Raw genomic sequence first — 18658 nt, 5'->3', positions numbered from 1 at the left:
GCCGTTTATATGTTTGATTTGATATTAGCTTTGGAGTAAGTATAATCAGGAAATCTAATACGTTAGCGTTTAACTTTCAAAAAGGAGACTATGATAAAATGAGAAGAATGGTGGAAAAAAAACTTAGAGGAGCAGCTGCAAAGGTCAAAAATTTACATCAGGCGTGGATGCTGTTCAAAAATACCATCCTGGAAGCTCAAGCCAAATATATTCTGTGTATTAAAAAAGGAGGGAGGAAGACCAAACAACAGCCAGAATGGTTAAAAAATGAGGTGAAGGGAATGGAGGAAGTGACGTCACGGTGTGGAATGGACGCCTGAGTTTGTAGCTCCCTCTCTGCTCTACCTCGCTCAGTGAAATCCGCCGCCATCTAGCCTCTAGCGGGTCTCACTTCAATTTGCTGTTACATCAGAAGGCTGTTTCTTCAAAATGAACAAGTCTCAGTTGTCTCAGCGCAAGGAGGGCGAACGTCAATCGAGTCGCCAGTCCGGTAAGGGCCCATCACGCCGTGTGTCTCTGGTCCCCCCTTGCTGTTCGGACTCTGATTCTGCATCGTCTCACAACGAGCAGCCCCGGATTCAGCTAAAAAAGGTACCCTGAAAGATTTGACCAAATGCCTGGAGGAAATTTGGGGGTAAGATAAAAGCATCCAAGCAGGAAATCTTGGAGCGCATGGACGCTATCAGTGTCGACCTGCGGGAACTTGGGGGCCGGGTTGACGAACTGGAAGACCGCGTGGAGAAACAGACTGAGCATGCGGCTGCTACGGAATCTCGTGTCTCCCAGCTGCTTGTCCAAAATGAAGAATTACAATTTAAAGTGGATGATCTTGAAAATCGGGGGCGCCGGAACAACCTCCGTTTTCGGGGTGTTCCTGAGAACGGGGATGCAGAGGATGTCCCAGGCATTGTGCGCCTGCTTTGTGCTAAGCTTTTGGATGTTGAGTCGGACTCAGAACATTGTGAAATCGAAAGAGCCCACAGAGCCTTGGGGAAACCTTTGGAGAACCAACCTAGAGACATTATAGTGAGGTTTGCATCATTCGCATATGGGGACCGTCTACTGCAGCAGGCGTACCAATTATCGTCGGTGGATTACAATGGGTCGAGGGTTTCAGTTTATTAAGACCTCTCTCTTTTTACTTTGTCTCAGTGACGGGCCATGAAGCCAGTCCTGGAGCTACTGGCCAAGGAGAAGATTCCCTATTGTTGGGCGTTACCATTTGCCCTATGCTTTACAGTGGCTGGGAAATTACATAGAATCCGCCATATAACAGAGGCTTGGAAGATATTGCATTCTGCTGGATTATCGTCAACCACAGCACCTCCGGTGGAAATTGCACCTTCAACCAAGGAGAGGCTCCAAAAATAGAAGAGGGTCTCTCACAAGGCTAAGAATCACACAGCACCTGTTTGATTATGATGTCTAATTTGACTGTAGTTGGTTGCTCATTTGCTGGTTCTCTCAACTTTTGATTACAGTTTAATGGGTGATATGGGGGTGTATGTATGTAGCTTAGGTTGGGTGAAATGGGCAACCGCACCTTCAAAGTTCACTCTCATGGATCTTCCTCCACCCCCATCCCCTTATCTGTTGGTGTTCCCCAGGGATCAGTCCTTGGACCCCTTCTCTTCTCAATCTACACCTCTTCCCTGGGCTCCCTGATCTCATCTCATGGTTTCCAGTATCATCTCTATGCTGATGACACCCAACTGTATCTCTCCACACCAGACATCACCGCGGAGACCCAGGCAAAGGTATCGGCCTGCTTATCCGACATTGCTGCCTGGATGTCCAACCGCCACCTGAAACTGAACATGTCCAAGACCGAGCTTATCGTCTTTCCACCAAAACCCACTTCTCCTCTTCCTCCACTTTCTATCTCAGTTGATAACACCCTCATCCTCCCCGTCTCATCTGCCCGCAACCTCGGAGTCATCTTTGACTCCTCTCTTTCCTTCTCTGCGCATATCCAGCAGATAGCCAAGACCTGTCGCTTCTTCCTCTTTAACATCAGCAAAATTCGCCCTTTCCTCTCTGAACACACCACCCGAACTCTCGTCCACGCTCTCATTACCTCTCGCCTGGACTACTGCAACTTACTCCTCACCGGCCTCCCACTTAGCCATCTATCCCCCCTTCAGTCTGTTCAGAACTCTGCTGCACGTCTCATATTCCGCCAGAACCGATATACTCATATCACCCCTCTCCTCAGGTCACTTCACTGGCTTCCGATCAGATACCGCATTCAATTCAAGCTTCTCCTTCTTACCTACAAATGCACTCAGTCTGCTGCCCCTCACTACCTCTCTACCCTCATCTCCCCTTACGTTCCCGCCCGTAACCTCCGTTCACAGGATAAATCCCTCCTCTCAGTACCCTTCTCCACCACCGCCAACTCCAGGCTCCGCTCATTCTGCCTCGCCTCACCCTATGCTTGGAACAACCTTCCTGAACCCTTACACCAAGCCCCCTCCCTGCCCATCTTCAAGTCTTTGCTTAAAGCCCACCTCTTCAATGCTGCGTTCGGCACCTAACCCTTACCGTTCAGTGAATCCAGACTGCCCCAATTTGACTGCCCCGATCGGACCGACCGTTCACTTGTCTATTAGATTGTAAGCTCTTTGAGCAGGGACTGTCTCTCTTTGTTAAATTGTACAGCGCTGCGTAACCCTAGTAGCGCTCTAGAAATGTTAAGTAGTAGTAGTAGTAGTAGTAGGAGTGGATGGAGGGGGTGGGGTTCATTGGGCACTGTGGGTTGCTTCTTCTAATTTCCCATTCAGTTCCTTTGTGGTTGCCTGTCTGGTGTTTGATGGTTCGATGGGTGCGAAGTTGCTCGAGGGTGGGGGTGGGGTGGGGGTTTTTTTTTTTTCCTTTTCCCTTCCCTTCTTTTTCTGTTTTGGCTGGGGGGGGGGTCTTTGCTGCTCTGTTATGTTGATTTTGGGTTTCCATATGCCTGGCTGGTTACTGTATCAAAATATAATCCTTTTTTCCGATGAGTACTGATCTAAAGATTTTGACGTACATTGTTAAAGGCCTAAATTCACCTCAAAAATGCCATAAACTATTCAAGGAACTAACGCATTATAAACCACATGTGGTGTTCCTTCAGGAGACACATCTTAAAAGGAAACATGAAAATTTTTTGTCTCGCCCTCAATAACCCCATGTCTTTTGTGTCTCTGCTGTAGATGCTTCTAAGAAAAGAGGGGTTGCAATTTTGCTTCATTTTTCACTGCAAATAAAGGTGAAGAAGGTTAAATATGATCAGGAAGGAAGATTTTTACTCTTAAGTGTGGTGCTAGACAATTGTATTTTTACATTAGCATCGGTATATGCCCCGAATGAAGCCCAAGAGGGTTTTTTTTTAACAGGCTTGGTAGACACTTCTCTTTATTTCCCACTGGTAAAACAATAGTTGGTGGAGATTTCAGTGCTACTTTTCACCCTACATTGGATAGGTCTAACATGGCAACACATATGCAGCCCTGGACTACTCCTTTTACTCTCATTCTCATGATACCTATTCTCGAATTGATTATTTACTGGTTGATATAGCTTTAACACATGCGGGTGGTGATTCAGGTATTAGAGTTATTACTATTTCAGATCATGCGCCTGCTTGGATTAATCTCCCTTCTCGTCGTGAGGAAGATAGAGACACAAGATGGTCATTGAACAGTAGCTTGTTGAGAGAGGAGGAGATACAGGCAGGTTATAGATCTCTTTTGCAGGAATATTTACAATTTAACCTGCACTCGGGACCTTCTTTAGGTATGGTTTGGGATGCCCTTAAGGCATGCTCATATTAGCCCTCTCCTCAAGTCACTTCACTGGCTTCCTATTCGTTTCTGCATACAGTTCAAACTCCTCTTATTGACTTATAAGTGCATTCACTCTGCAGCTCCTCAGTACCTCTCCACTCTCATCTCTCCCTACAGTCCTCCCCGGGAACTCCGTTCAATGGGTAAATCTCTCTTATCTGCACCCTTCTCCTCCACCGCTAACTCCAGATGTCGTTCCTTTTATCTTGCTGCACCATATGCCTGGAATAGACTTCCTGAGCCGGTACATCAAGCTCCATCTCTGGCCATCTTCAAATCTAAGCAAAAAGCCCACCTTTTTGGTGCTGCTTTTAACTCCTAACCCTTATTCACTTGTTCAGAACCCTTATTTTATCATCCTCACCTTAATATTCCCTTATCTCTTGTTTGTCCTCTTTGTCTGTCCTAATTAGATTGTAAGCTCTGTCGAGCAGGGACTGTCTCTTCATGTTCAAGTGTACAGCACTGCGTACGTGTAGTAGCGCTATAGAAATGATAAGTAGTAGTAGTAGTAGTATGTCCAGGGGCTTCTTTTTGAAAAAATCTAGTGCATGGGCTCAGTCTCAGAGAGCGGAGGTGGCTAAATGTCTTTCCCAACTGAGTCAATTGGAAGAAAGCCCTCTTGTCTAACATCTACCCTATGTGAAATTCAAGCGCTTCGTCTGCATTTAGATCAGATTTATTCAGACCAGCTAAAGTTTCTTGAGGGTCAGCAACAACAAACGCATTATATGTATAGTAATAAGCCTAGTTGATCTCTAGCGCTTAAATTACGACATCAGTTGACCAATCGCACTATTCTTCGGGTGGGAGATGGTAGGGGCAATTTCCTAAATCCTCTGACATTCGACAGCATTTTAAAAATGTATATCAATCACTATATAACTTCGACTCTTCCATTCAGCAGGTGGATATTATGGATTTTTTTGTCTTCCCACTCACTTGCTTCTTTGTCGGCTGAACAACAAACTGCCTTAGAGAGACCTGTTTCTATTGAGGAAGTGTGGAAAGTTATTAAAGAACTTCCTGTCAGAAAATCTCCGGGTTTAGATGGCCTGCCTAGTGAATTTTACAAGACATTTCGAGGTGAATTGGCTCCCATTTTGACTAAGCTTCTCAACAAGGTTTGTGGGGGAGCTGCTTTTCCCCCTTCTATGATGGAGGCTTGGATTGCGGTTATTCCGAAACCGGGCAAGGATAAAACTGAGTGCGCTTCTTACCACCCTATCTCGGTACTTAATTCTGATGTTAAAATTATAGCCAAAGTACTAGCTAATTGGCTTGCTAAAGTTTTGCCGGACTTGGTCCATCCAGATCAAGTGGGTTTTATTCCTCATAGACAGGCTATGGACAACGTTCGACATATGGTTAATTTGATGCATGTAACTCAGCAGGAAAAGCTTCAAGTTTGTCTTCTTGGTCTAGATGCTGAGAAGGCATTTGACCGGGTTCATTGGCTTTTGATGCATCAGGTTTTGGAAAAATTTGGTTTTGGCCCAGGTTTTAGAAGTTGGACAAAAGCTCTATACGCCTCTCCACTTGCATGTGTTAGGATAAATGGGGGTAATTCATCTATGTTTCCATTATTTTGAGGTACCCGACAGGGGTGTCCTTTATCCACGATGTTATTTGCTCTGGTTATGGAACCTCTTGCGGTGGCCTTGCGTGCTGATCCGAACATTTCGGGTATTACAGTGAACGGGCTGGAATACAAAATAGCTTTGTTTACCGATGATGTCCCATTCTCTCTGACTAAACCGCTAACCTCCTTACCTAATCTTATGAAGTTGTTAGCATCATATTCTTCTGTGTCTGGTTTTAAGCTTAACATGACTAAGTTGGAGGCCATGGCTATTGGGATTTCTCCCCGTGCTTGTCTGACATTGCTGTCTGGATGTCTCAACGCCACCTGAAATTAAATATGACCAAAACCGAGCTTCTCATTTCCCCCCCCCCCCCCCAAACCCACCTCCCCGCTCCCCCCGTTTTCTATTTCTGTTGATGGCTCTCTCATTCTCCCTGTCTCCTCAGCTCGAAACCTTGGGGTCATCTTTGACACTTCTCTCTCCTTCTCTGCTCATATCCAGCAGATTGCCAAGACCTGGCGTTTCTTTCTTTACAACATCCGTAAAATCCGCCCCTTTCTTTCCGAGCACTCTACCAAAACCCTCATCCACACCCTTGTCACCTCTCGTTTAGACTACTGCAATCTGCTTCTTGCTAGCCTCCCACTTAGTCACCTCTCCCCTCTCCAGTCGGTTCAAAACTCTGCTGCCCGTCTCATCTTCCGCCAGGGTCGCTTTACTCATACTACCCCTCTCCTCAAGACCCTTCACTGGCTCCCTATCCGTTTTCGCATCCTGTTCAAACTTCTTCTACTAACCTATAAATGTACTCACTCTGCTGCTCCCCAGTATCTCTCCACATTCGTCCTTCCCTACACCCCTTCCCGTGCACTCCGCTCCATGGATAAATCCTTCTTATCTGTTCCCTTCTCCACTACTGCCAACTCCAGACTTCGCGCCTTCTGTCTCGCTGCACCCTACGCCTGGAATAAACTTCCTGAGCCCCTACGTCTTGCCCCATCCTTGGCCACCTTTAAATCTAGACTGAAAGCCCACCTCTTTAACATTGCTTTTGACTCGTAACCACTTGTAACCACTCGTCTCCACCTACCCTCCTCTCTTCCTTCCCGTTCACATTAATTGATTTGATTTGCTTACTTTATTTATTTTTTTGTCTATTAGATTGGAAGCTCTTCGAACAGGGACTGTCTTTCTTCTATGTTTGTGCAGCGCTGCGTACGCCTTGTAGCGCTATAGAAATGCTAAATAGTAGTAGTAGTAGTAGTTGTTGAGCTCTTTACAGCACTCCTTTTCCTTTAGGTGGAAGAAAAGAGGCATTAAGTATTTGGGGGGGTTTTACTTACTCCTTTACCATCTGATTTTTTTGCCGCGAACTATCCTCCTCTTTTGCGGGAGTTATACAAGGGTATGGAGCAGTGGATACATCTGACTTGTCTTGGTTTGGTCAGATTGCTACACTGAAAATGAATATAGTATCTCGTTTGATGTATCTTTTTCAGGTTCTCCCCCTACAGGTTTCGAGGAATTTTTTGTCGGGCCTACAGGATCGTTTGATTCGTTTTATATGGTGTAATAAACGCCCACGATTGCCCGCGTTCCCTACTTTACCGAGATAAAACAAAGGGGGGGGGGGGGGGTTGGGAGTGCCTAACGTTTTTTTGGTACTTTAAGGCTGCTCAAGTGCGTGCTGCTCTCGAGTAGTTTCAGGCCAACCCACAAAAGCTCTGGATACAACTGGAGCAAACTTCGGTGGGGACCTGCCCACTTCGTTTTTTGATGTGGCTTCCACGTAGGTATTGGGTGTTGCAGGGAGAATTGTGTCCTTCAGTCCATACTACTTTTTACTACTGGGATAGTTTGTGTGCCAAGCCTGACCTCATTTTGTCTAAATTGTTACCTATAACATACAATCCACTTTCCCTTCCCCCTGATGGAGAGCATGGGAGCCAAGAGACAAGGGAAGGCTCTTGGACTTTGCTTTTCTGTGACTGCAGCTGTTGGCCTGTGGAGGTTTGAAGTCAGAAGCTTTCATTCCAGTGGAGTGGAGCAGACATCTAATGGGCTGAGAACCAGGGAAGCCAGGGTCCAGATCCCACTGTTGCTCCTTGGGCCCGTGGGCAAGTCACTTAACCCTCCATTGCCTCAGGTACAAACTTAGATTATAAGCCCCCCCCCCCCCAGGGGACAGGGAAATACCAACTGTATCTGAACATAACTCACCTTGAACCACCTCTGAAAAAGGCCTGAGCTAAATCCAAATTCCCCCCCTGCCCCACACACACCTTTTTTTTTTGGATATAAAGTAGTATTTAGTTTAAGTAAAGTGATGATCAACAAGGTATTTGCCTTTTGAATCTGCCTCAGCTTGTTCCAACTGAAGGGGTATTTGTTCACAGTGCAAATGTGTTTATATGTGTATAGGAGCAACCACAGGGCAGTCAAACTTCTGTGTGTCAGAAGCACACACCAAAGCCAAAGGCTTAGACATGGGATCCGACATTCACAAGGTTTTCCCAAGAAACCAAGGCCTGTGGTTATAAAACTCCAATAAATGTTACATTTACTGGAGTTTTATAACCACAGCCCTTGGTTTCTTGGGAACATCTTGTGAATAAGCCTTCAGCTAACAATGGAAATGCTATCTAGAAATACAAAATTGTTATGATAAAGTACTGCAAATTCTTTTTTTTTGTTACATAGAATAAGGAAGTGGCACAAAAGTATGAAACTTAAGACTGTATAACTAGGAATTGGGTATGAAGGTGCACAAAGGTCTTTCTCTTTGCCGCTTGTTGATCATGTGCCCTTCCCCAGCCCTCTGGCTGTGCCCCTCTATCCCCTTATTCCCTCATTTACCTGCTGATTGTCCTCTGCCAGTTGGCCCTTCAAACCACAAGTCCGGCCCCAGCCTGATCTGCTCTTTTCCGGTGGGGGTGGCAGTAATTTGGATCTGCCAGAACTGGAGGCAAGATCACAAAAGGAGGAACGAGAATCCTAGTAAAGGAGAAAGGATAGTAGAGGGGGCAGGGAGAGAGAGAAAATATTAGTGAAGAGGGGTGAATGATCCCAAAAAGGAGCAAACAGGAGAGATATAGGAAGTCAAATCATTGATGAAGATAGTGGAGATGATGGATCTTTGGGAAAGAGAGGGTGAAGGAAAGATGAACGAAACCGAATACAACAGAGAAAGAAATGTAAGAATCAAGTCACAAAATCTGAAAAGATTGGTTTTATTTATTTATTTTTTTCAAAGTAAGTATTGAAGTTTATAGATTTTCAGCAGATTTATTGTGCTTATTTAGAAATGTCCATACATATTTACCTATAATTTATAATTGTTGTGGAATCCTGAACACTCTTACAGAAATTTCCAACCATTACGGCAGAATCTAGCCATGAGCTGGCACAAGAGACTGTTCTCACATTCCAAGTCCATGAAACAAACATAAAGGTTTTGGTGCTTCTCCTGATAAATTATAATGGATGCACAAAACAGTCTCTGTGAAGAAATTGTTCCCTGGTTTAGATCTGCATCTCTTCCCTTTTTGAGCTCTTGTTCTAGGACATATTTTCCCACTGAAGCATATGCCTTGCCTTTTGTGTATTATTAATAGCCTTAGAGGTATTTGAATACCTCAGTTATACCCCTTTGCCTCTCCTTCTTTAGGGACATATGTTCCAGGTTAGAGGGCTCCATATACACACCCTGCAGTATTTTGATGACTGCCACCTTGATCACTTCTGCCTTTATGTACTTTTCAGAACTGAAGATCCTAAGGAGCTTAGCCGAGATTGGGTGGCAGAGCGGGAGGCGGGGATAGTGCTGGGCAGACTTCAGAAGGAATGGATCCTATGGAGCTTAGCCGAGATTGGGTGGCAGAGCGGGAGGCAGGGATAGTGCTGGCCAGACTTATACGGTCTGTGCCAGAGCTGGTGGTGGGAGGCGGGGCTGGTGGTTGGGAGGCGGGGATAGTGCTGGGCAGACTTACATGGTCTGTGCCCTGAAAAGGACAGGTACAAATCAAGGTAAGGTATACACAAAAAGTAGCACATATGAGTTTATCTTGTAGGGCAGACTGGATGGACCATGCAGGTCTTTTTCTGCCGTCATTTACTATGTTACTATGAATATGCTACTGCAGATGAGATCTAGGTCTCTAGAGGGCACTCATGTTCCCCACGGAACCAGGCCGGTGACATTTCTGTAATGCACCCTACTCGTGCCAGTCTTCACTTGTGACCCAGGATGGGTCGCCCACAGACGACAAAATATGACTGTAAATTCTCTTATGTCAAATCCTGTATTAAGGAATATGTTTTCTTTTCTTTTCACAGATTATGGATGCTCCAAAGAACTGACACTGAATGTAGATGTGATTAAATCACCAATGAGATGCTGCACTCTATAATGAACGAAAAATGTTTTATGATACAGATGTGGAATAAATGTTATCTTGGTATTGTTTCAGAAAGCCCACCGTTTCCTTTGTCACTTGATGGTTAAGCAGAAGAGCTGTAATTTTTCAGTATATGTGTGTATGAACCAGGAGCTTTGTCTGCAGCAGCCTGTGTTAAGGAATGATGCTTTTGGGCTGCCTGTTTATTGTAGATAAATAGTATCGGCATGAAAATAGTGCTAGTGCAACAAATATTTCTCTGGCACAAAATAGATCTGATCTGGTAAAATAAACTAATGATTCCTGAAAGTTATAATGATCATTTCTCCTAAGACAGAATTATTCACAACATTTCAGCACAAGTTACAATATGCAGCCCCACACATGCTAATTAGCTGTAGCTTTCCTTTTGCCTTTCAAAGAGAGATTTCTAGCTAAACCAAATCCATAGGAGTGATCCAAACTCACCCTGTGGGTCGCTGAGTCCTAGGTAAGATGGAATTCGCTCTTCCTTCGCCTCTTTCTGGGCTTCGACTATGAGCCGAGTCTGCCTAAGCAAGTTGGTCCGGAATGCAAGGAATTCTTCTCTCAGTCAGGAAGGTCAGAGTTCATCAGTTTAGTAGTGGCCTTCCAGCTTATATTCTTTCAAAGGAGCAGTTTCCAGAATTTTACACAATTGGAGTGGGAGAGTGGCCTAATGGTTAGTGCAGCGGGTTGCGGACCTGGGGAACTGGACTCAATTCCCATTGCTGCCTGATGGTCGGCAGTGGGTTGAGATCCTGGGGAACCAGGCTCAATTCCCTCTGCAGCTCCATGTGACCCTGGCAAGTCACTTAACTCTCCGTTGCCCCAGGTACAAAAGTGGTACAATGTACTACTTAGATTTGAGCCCACAAGGTACGGATCCAGTACTTGTAAAATGGAACTGTAAACCGCTTAGGTCTAAGCGGTATATAAATACTTAAATGAATGAATTTGCCAAATGAGGTCTCACCAGAGATGGGGCAATACCATCTCCCTTTTCCTGCTACCCATTCCTCTCCCTAGATATCCAAACATTCTTCTGACTTTAACCATGGATTTATTTATCTGTTTGACCATTTTAAGATCATCAAATATGTCAGCCTCCCCCATTCTACCTTTGTATTGTACATAACAGGGGTGTAGCTAAAAGTCCAATTTTTTGTTTTTTTTTTTGGGGGGGCACATATTTCCCTTACGCTCTTCTCCCTCCCCCTTCCCATACCTTTGCTGGGGGGCGATGCTCAAGCCCCCGCCTGTGCTGCCTTAGTAACGAGGAAGCCAGCAGGGTATAGGGGGTCCCAGGCATCCTAAATCTCCTCCTCTTGTAACTGCAGTGTCTTCGCTGTAGCTTTTACAGAGAAGCTCAGAACTTAACTATCCTGATATGGCACAGAGCCTAGTGGTTCAATCAGGTAAAAATCCACTAATTTCTTCTTGCAACTCGTCCAAGTACCTGTATAGTTACATGTAAACCGCCTTGATTTGTGCTTCAAAAGAGGCGGTATATCAAACTTATAAACTTAAATGGGACAGGAACAGAATCCCTGACTAGCTGTGACTCTGAGCCTTCACTGCCCTGATGCATCCTGCTTGCTCGGTGGTCCAGCTGCTTCCTTCTTCAGAGAAGATCTGGTTCTAACTGGTGCAGATAAAATGTTGCTTCCAAGGTTGTTCAAGCTATCCATGGCTGGGAACTTCACTCGCCCCAGGTCCACACAGTGAACAATAGACAAAGATGGTATTCGGGCAAAGAGAAACCATGACAGAGTAGCTCAGAGCATGGTTTAGAGCAGAAGTAAGCTACCTCCATCCTTGAGGGCTGCAACCCAGTGGGGTTTTCAGGATTTCCTCAATGAATATGCATGAAATCTATTTGCATATAATGGAGTCAGTACATGCAAATAGATCTCATGCCTATTAATTGGAGAAAATTCTAAAAACCTGACTAGGTTGCGGTGCTCAAGGACTGAGGTTGCCCACCCCTGGTTTAAAGCGTAAGTTAGGCTTCAAGGCACCATAAAAGTGACCCAGGAAATACTCTACAGGTGCTACCTTCCCCATCCTGATGTCTGCTGATGGTAGTGCATGAACTGTGATCTGATTAGTGTAGCAGCAGAGCTTATGGGATACTGATGGTCCATGCAAGGCCTGGAGGGATTATGGCCTTCAAGTTACAAATTCTGCATGAGGAGAGATTATCTCTGGCCCACCTCTCCCTGTAAACTTAAATATATGCTTGAGTTTAACATGTCCAACGGGTACTGGGTTCCTTTCATTGCAATCATGTTTCACCTTTAAATTTCCAGCAGCTGATTTGGGGTTTTCTTCAGCTCTGATTTTATGGGCCCTGACTTAGCAAGACATTATTCAAAAGGTGTATTACTAAAATGCAGTGCATGTTGGTACCAGGCTCTGCACAGAATAGTGGGTAAGCCGAGAGCAACAGAGGAGAGGAAGGCCTAATTTGATTTTTGAGAAATCTAGTGAATAAATCTCTGCAGGAAGGTATATTGGTGGACTCGCTTAAGAGGTGACAGTTAAACCATTACTAAAAATATCAGTTGATGTAAGCATAATGAATAAATACAGATTAATTTCAATCATTACATTCATAGCAAAAATGATTGAGAAATCTGTTACACCAGCTAATGGAGTTTGTAGAAAAAAAACATATGTTAAATGACTTTCAATATGGCTTTTGACCAGACCACTAGTGTGGAATTTCTGCTGCTATTGATGCTGGATAAATTGAGAATTGGAATGGACCGCAACACTAATTTCTATGTTGTTACACTCAATATTACATCAGCATTCAACACTATCGACCAGCAAAGAAAGCAAATAGAATGTTAGGTATTATTAAGAAAGGAATGAAAACCAAACATGAGGATGTTATAATGTCTTTGTATTGCTCCATGGTGCAACTGCACCTTGAATACTGTGTGCAATTCTGGTCACCACATCTCAAAAAAGATATGGTGGAATTAGAAAAGGTACAGAGAAAGGTGACGAAAATGATAAAGGGGCTGGGACAACTTCCATATGAGGAAAGGCTGAAGTAGCTAAGGCTCTTCAGCTTGGAGAAAAGATGGCTGAGGAGGAGGAGATATGATAGAGGTATATAAAATGAGTGGAGTGGAACAATAGATATGAATTGCTTGTTTATTCTTTCTACAAATACTAGAACTAGGAGGCATGCAATGAAGCTACAAAGTAGTAAATTTAAAACAAATCAGACAAAATATTTCTTCACTCGATGTGTAATTAAACTCTGGAATTCGTTGCTAGAGAATGTGGTAAAAGCAGATAGCTTAGTGGGGTTTTAAAAAGGTTTCAATATCTTCCTAGAAGAAAAGTCCATAATCCGAAATTGGGTGGCGGAGCAGGTGGGGGGAAGAGGGGTTGGTGGTTGGGAGGCGAGGATAGTGGAAGGCAGACTTATACGGTCTGTGCCAGAGCCGGTGATGGGAGGCGGGACTGGTGGTTGGGAGGCGGGAAGTACTGCTGGGCAGACTTCTACGGTCTGTGCCCTGAATAAGGCAGGTACAAATCAAGGTAAGGTATACACATATGAGTTTGTCTTGTTGGGCAGACTGGATGGACCGTGCAGGTCTTTTTCTGCTGTCATCTACTATGTTACTATATTATTAAGATGGACTTGGGAAAATCCACTGCTTATTTCTAGGGTAAGCAGCATAAAATGTATTGTACTGTTTGGGGATCTTGCCAGGTGCTTGTGATCTTGATTGACCACTGTTGGAAACAGGATACTAGGCTTGATGGACCTTTGTTCTGTCCCAGTATGGCAACACTCGTGTTCTCATGAAGCTTGGATTTTATTTTTGTCTGAATTTAGAAAAACAGAAACATGACGTCAGATAAGGGCCATATGGCTCATCCAGTCTGCCCATCCTCAGTAACCATTAACTCCTCCTTTTCCTAAGAGATCCCACATGTCTGCCCTACGCCTTCTTAAACTCTGATACAGTCTTTGTCTCCATGACCTCCACTGGGAGGCCATTCCATGCATCCACCACCCTTTCCAAGAAAAGTAATTCCTCAGAGTTGTCTTAAGCTTATTTCCTCTTAATTTCATTTTATGCCCTCTCGTTCCAGAGGTTTCCTTCATTTGGAAAAGACTCACCTCCTGTACATTAATGCCACTGAGGTATTTAAACGTCTTAATCATATCCCCTATCTCCCGCCTCTCTTCCAGTGTATACATGTTGAGGTTCATGAGCTTGTCCCTATATATTTTATAACCAAGACCGCTGACCATTTTTGTGACCACCCTCTGGATCGATTCCATCCTGTTTATATCTTTCTGTAAGTGCGGTCTCCAGAATTGCACACAGTATTCTAAATGAGGCCTCACCAGAGACTTGTACAAGGGCACTATCACCTCTTTTTTTTTTTTCCTGCTGGTCATCCCTATCCTTATGCACCCGAGCATCCTTCTGGCTTTGAGTGTATCCTTTTCTACCTGTTTGGTCACCTTAAGGTCATCCGACACAATCACCCCCAAGTCTCGCTCTTCTTTTGTACATAGAAGCTCTTCACCTCCCATACTGTACCATTCCCTCTGGTTTTTGTGACCCAAGTGCATGACCCTGCATGTCTTAGTATTAAATCTTAGTTGCCAGTTTTTGGACCATTCTTCAAGCTTCGCCAGCTCCTTCCTCATGCTATCCACACCCTCCGGGTTGTCCACCCTATTACAGAGTTTGACATCATCTGCAAAGAGACAAACTTTACCAGACAACCCTTCCATAATATTATTCACAAAGATGTTAAAAGAGCAGGCCCAAGGACTGATTCCTGCGGTATACCACTTGTAACATCTTTTTCCTCAGAGCAAACTGCATTTACCACTACCCTCTGTCTCCTTCCATTTAACCAGTTTTTAACCCAGTCATTCACTTTAGGTCCCATACCGAGGGCATTCAGTTTACTTATTAGTCGCCTGTGTGGAACCGTGTCAAAGGCTTTGCTCTTTCACATGCCAAACAGGACTACTACATCCAGTTGACAAACTCTCTTGGCTCAGACCCTCAGCGTCTCTTTTCCACACTGAACTCTTTCCTTAAAGTGCCTTCACCTCCAATCCCTTCTTCACTTTCATGATAAGGTTCACAAGATTAACCTTGTGTTCTCAACCAAGTCACCTCCACCTCTCCTTCCCCCAGGCCATTCTGTCAACCCTCTTTCAACCCCTGCCTCATTTTCTGCCATTTCTGAAATCACTGAAGAGAAAACTGCACATTTTCTTTCCTCCTCCAAACGGACTACCTGTTTCTCTGATCCTATTCCTGCTCATCTACTCACATTACATCTCCTATTGTCATCCCTTCTATCTGTCATATTCTCAATCTTTCACTTTCTACTGCAACTATTCTTGACACCTTCAAACATGCCATAGTTACACCACGCCTCAAAAAACCATCATTGGACTCTAATTGCCTTTCCAACTGTTGCCCCATCTCCCTCCTTCCTTTCCTATCCAAGATACTCAAACGTGCTGTTCACCACTGTTGTCTTGACTTTCTTTCATCTCAAGCTATTCCTGATCCACATCAGTCTGGTTTTCGCTCTCTACAGTCAACTGAAACAACCCTTCTAAAGTCTCCAATGACCTGTTCCTGGCCAGATCTAAAGGCCTCTTATTCTATCCTCATCCTTCTCAATATATCTGCTGCTTTTGACACTGTTGATCACCACCTACTCCTTGATACGCTGTCCTCACTTAGATTTCAGGGTTCTGTTCTTTCTTGGTTTTCTTTTCATCTCTCCTTTTGCACTTTTAGTTTATTGTCTGGTGGATCCTCCTCCACTTCTATCCCACTATCAGTTGGTATACATACCTCAGGGCTCTGTCTTGGGACCTCTTCTTTTCTTCACCTATATTTCTTCCCTTGGTGCTGTGATCTCCTCCCATGGTTTTCAGTATCATCTTTATGCTGGTGACTTCCAGATCTACCTCTCCGCACCAGAAATTTCAGCAGGAATCCAGGACCAAGTATCAGCCTGCCTGTCTGACATTGCTGCCTGAATGTCTCACTGCCATCTAAAAACAAAAAATGGCCAAGACTGAACTTCTTATCTTCCACCCAAAATCCACCTCTTGAGAATGCACCTCTGTGGATAACACTCTCATCCTCCCTATCTCATCAGCTCGTAACCTTGCAGCCATCTTTGACTCCTCTCTCTCTTTCTCTGCACATATCCAACATACTGCTAAAACCTGTCATTTCTTTCTCGCTTAACTTCTCACAATGTAATCCATAACTGATTTGTAACAAATCATATTTCCATTATTTACAATGTATTGTAAGCCACACTGAGCCCGCAAATAGGTGGGAAAATGTGGGATACAAATGCAATAAAATAAAAAATAAATAACATCACCAAAACTTGTCCCCTTCTTTCTGAGCACACTACCAAAACCCTTATCCACACTCTTATCACCTCTTGCTTAGACTACTGCAACTTGCTTCTCACAGGCCTCCCACTAAGCCTTCTTTCTCCCCTTCAATCTGTTCAAAACTCTGCTGCACGACTTATATTCTGTCAGTGTCGCTAAGCTCATATTAGCCCTCTCCTCAAGTCACTTCATTGGCTCCCTATCTGTTGTCGCATACAATTCAAACTCCTCTTATTGACTCACTCTGCAACTCCTCAGTACCTCTCCGCTCTTATCTCTCCCTACACTCCTCCCCCGGAACTCCGTTCACTGGGTAAATCTCTCTTATCTGTACTCTTCTCCTCCAATGCCAACTCCAGACTCCGTTCCTTTACCTTGCTGCACCATATGCCTGGAATAGACTTCCTGAATCAGTACATCAAGCTCCGACTCTGGCCGTCTTCAAATCTGCTTTTAACTCCTAACTCCTATTCACTTGTTCAGTATCCATGTCTGTTTTATAATTCTACTACTACTACTATTAAACATTTCTATAGCGCTACTAGACTTACTCAGCGCTGTACAAATTAACATGAAAAGACAGTCCCTGCTCAACAGAGCTTACAATCTAAATTGGACAGACGAACAGACAGCTAGGGGTGGGGAAATTGCAGTGGTAGGGGTGATAAGTGAGGGTGTTGAGTAAGAGAGTCATGGTTAGGAGTCGAAAGCAGTAGCAAAGAGGTGGGCTTTAAGCCTAGACTTGAAGACAGCCAGAGACTGAGCCTGACGTACTGGCTCAGGGAGTCTATTCCAGGCATAGGGAGCAGCGAGATAGAAGGAACGGAGCCGGGAGTTAGCAGTGGGGGAGAAGGGGGACGACAGGAGACATTTACCCAGCGAAGGAGTTCACGGGGAGGAGTGTAGGGAGAGATGAGAGCGGAAAGGTACTGAGGAGTTGCGGAGTGGATGCACTTGTAGGTCAAAAGGAGAAGTTTGAATTCCTACCTTAAGTAATTCCCTTATTTGTCCTAATTAGATTGTAAGCTCCGTAAAGCAGGGATAGTCTCTTAGATGTTCAGTCTACAGCGCTGCATACGTCTAGTAGCGCTATAAAATGATAAATAGTAGTAGTAGTAGTAGTATTAAAGAGTTTGTTTGGTGGATCAGGGAGAGGGGGGATGAAGGAGGACAAGAGAATGGTGTTAGATTCAGGAAGAGGGGTGTTGGCTGAGAAAGGAAGAGGGAGAGGTGGTGCACCCATGAGAAGTGCAGGGAGGAAGGTGCTGAACTTGCAGGGGGAGGAGGACAGAAGAGATGCCAGACTACAGGTGAGGGAACCAAGGATCGATGGGAGTGCCAGACTATGCAGGGAAGGCTGGGGAAAGGGAGAGACGTCAATCCATGGGGGGATGGCTGGGGGAGGGAGAAAGTAAGTATAAGAGAGAGATGATGAACTGCGGGTGATGACGGGAAGGGGGGGGGGGGGAAGATGCAGCTACACTAACCTTGATACTGTGCTTCTTCCCAAATTAGGTAGGCGGTAAACCACACTTAGGATTTCACTTCTGGTGCATGGTTTGCCACCTACATGATCCAGGAAACATAGTAACATAGTAGAGATGACGGCAGAAAAAGACCTGCACGGTCCATCCAGTCTGCCCAAGACAAACTCATATGTGTATTCCTTACCTTGAATTTGTACCTGTCCTTTTCAGGGCACAGACCGTATAAGTCTGCTCAGCAGTATTTCCCGCCTCCCAACCACCAGTCCCGCCTCCCTTCATCGGCTCTGGTACAGACTGTATAAGTCTGCCCTCCCCTATCCTCGCCTCCCAACCACCAACCCCTCTTCCCCCCACCTGCTCCGCCACCCAATTTCAGCTAAGCTTCTGAGGATCCATTCCTTCTGCACAGGATTCCTTTATGCATATCCCACGCAGCAGGGCATCGGGATTTATAAAGCCACATTTCCTGCTGCCAGGCTCTTTTTGCTGCGGCTGCTCTCCCCTCCAAGCTGCTGCTGGATGACAGAGGAAAATGTTCCTACTTGAACACGGGCACGGGGCACATTGGAGATGGAGGGGAGATGTTGAACACTGGGGAGCATATAGAGACAGGGGGATGTGGAGGGGGCATTTTCCATATGTCTAAATCTGAATTTGGACGTTTTACACAAAAACATCCAAATTCTGAACAGGAAAGAAGGTCATTTTCAAAAAAGAAAAATGTCATTTTTTTTTTCGAAAATACTATGGACATTTTGTATTTTGGATGTTTTGTGATTTGGACGTTTATTTTTTTTTTGTCCATTTTGGGAAAAAAAAATGTCCAAGTGCAAAACATACAAACTCTGAGCCAATGGGATGTAGGAGCAGCCAGCATTTTTAGTAGACTGGTCCCCCTGACGTCCCAGCACAGCAACAG

At 44.7% G+C, this 18658-nt stretch overlaps 1 protein-coding gene across 1 annotated transcript in view; it reads left to right on the top strand.

Moving 5' to 3' along the window:
- LOC115458796 (NADH dehydrogenase [ubiquinone] 1 subunit C1, mitochondrial-like) overlaps positions 1–9878 on the top strand; it is a 63271-nt gene extending 53393 nt beyond the window's left edge. Inside the window, exon 4 of the mRNA XM_030188608.1 lies at positions 9746–9878. Within this exon, the coding sequence (XP_030044468.1) occupies positions 9746–9769 (24 nt within the window). The 3' untranslated portion in view covers positions 9770–9878. The remainder of the gene's footprint in view (positions 1–9745) is intronic.
- The last annotated feature ends 8780 nt before the right edge of the window (positions 9879–18658 follow it).

This window comes from Microcaecilia unicolor, unplaced genomic scaffold (assembly GCF_901765095.1).
Source record: "Microcaecilia unicolor unplaced genomic scaffold, aMicUni1.1, whole genome shotgun sequence".
In the NCBI taxonomy this organism is placed as follows: Eukaryota; Metazoa; Chordata; class Amphibia; order Gymnophiona; family Siphonopidae; genus Microcaecilia; species Microcaecilia unicolor.
The sequence above is the reverse complement of the archived record's forward strand: the minus strand, read 5'-3'. Positions and strand labels throughout refer to the sequence as shown.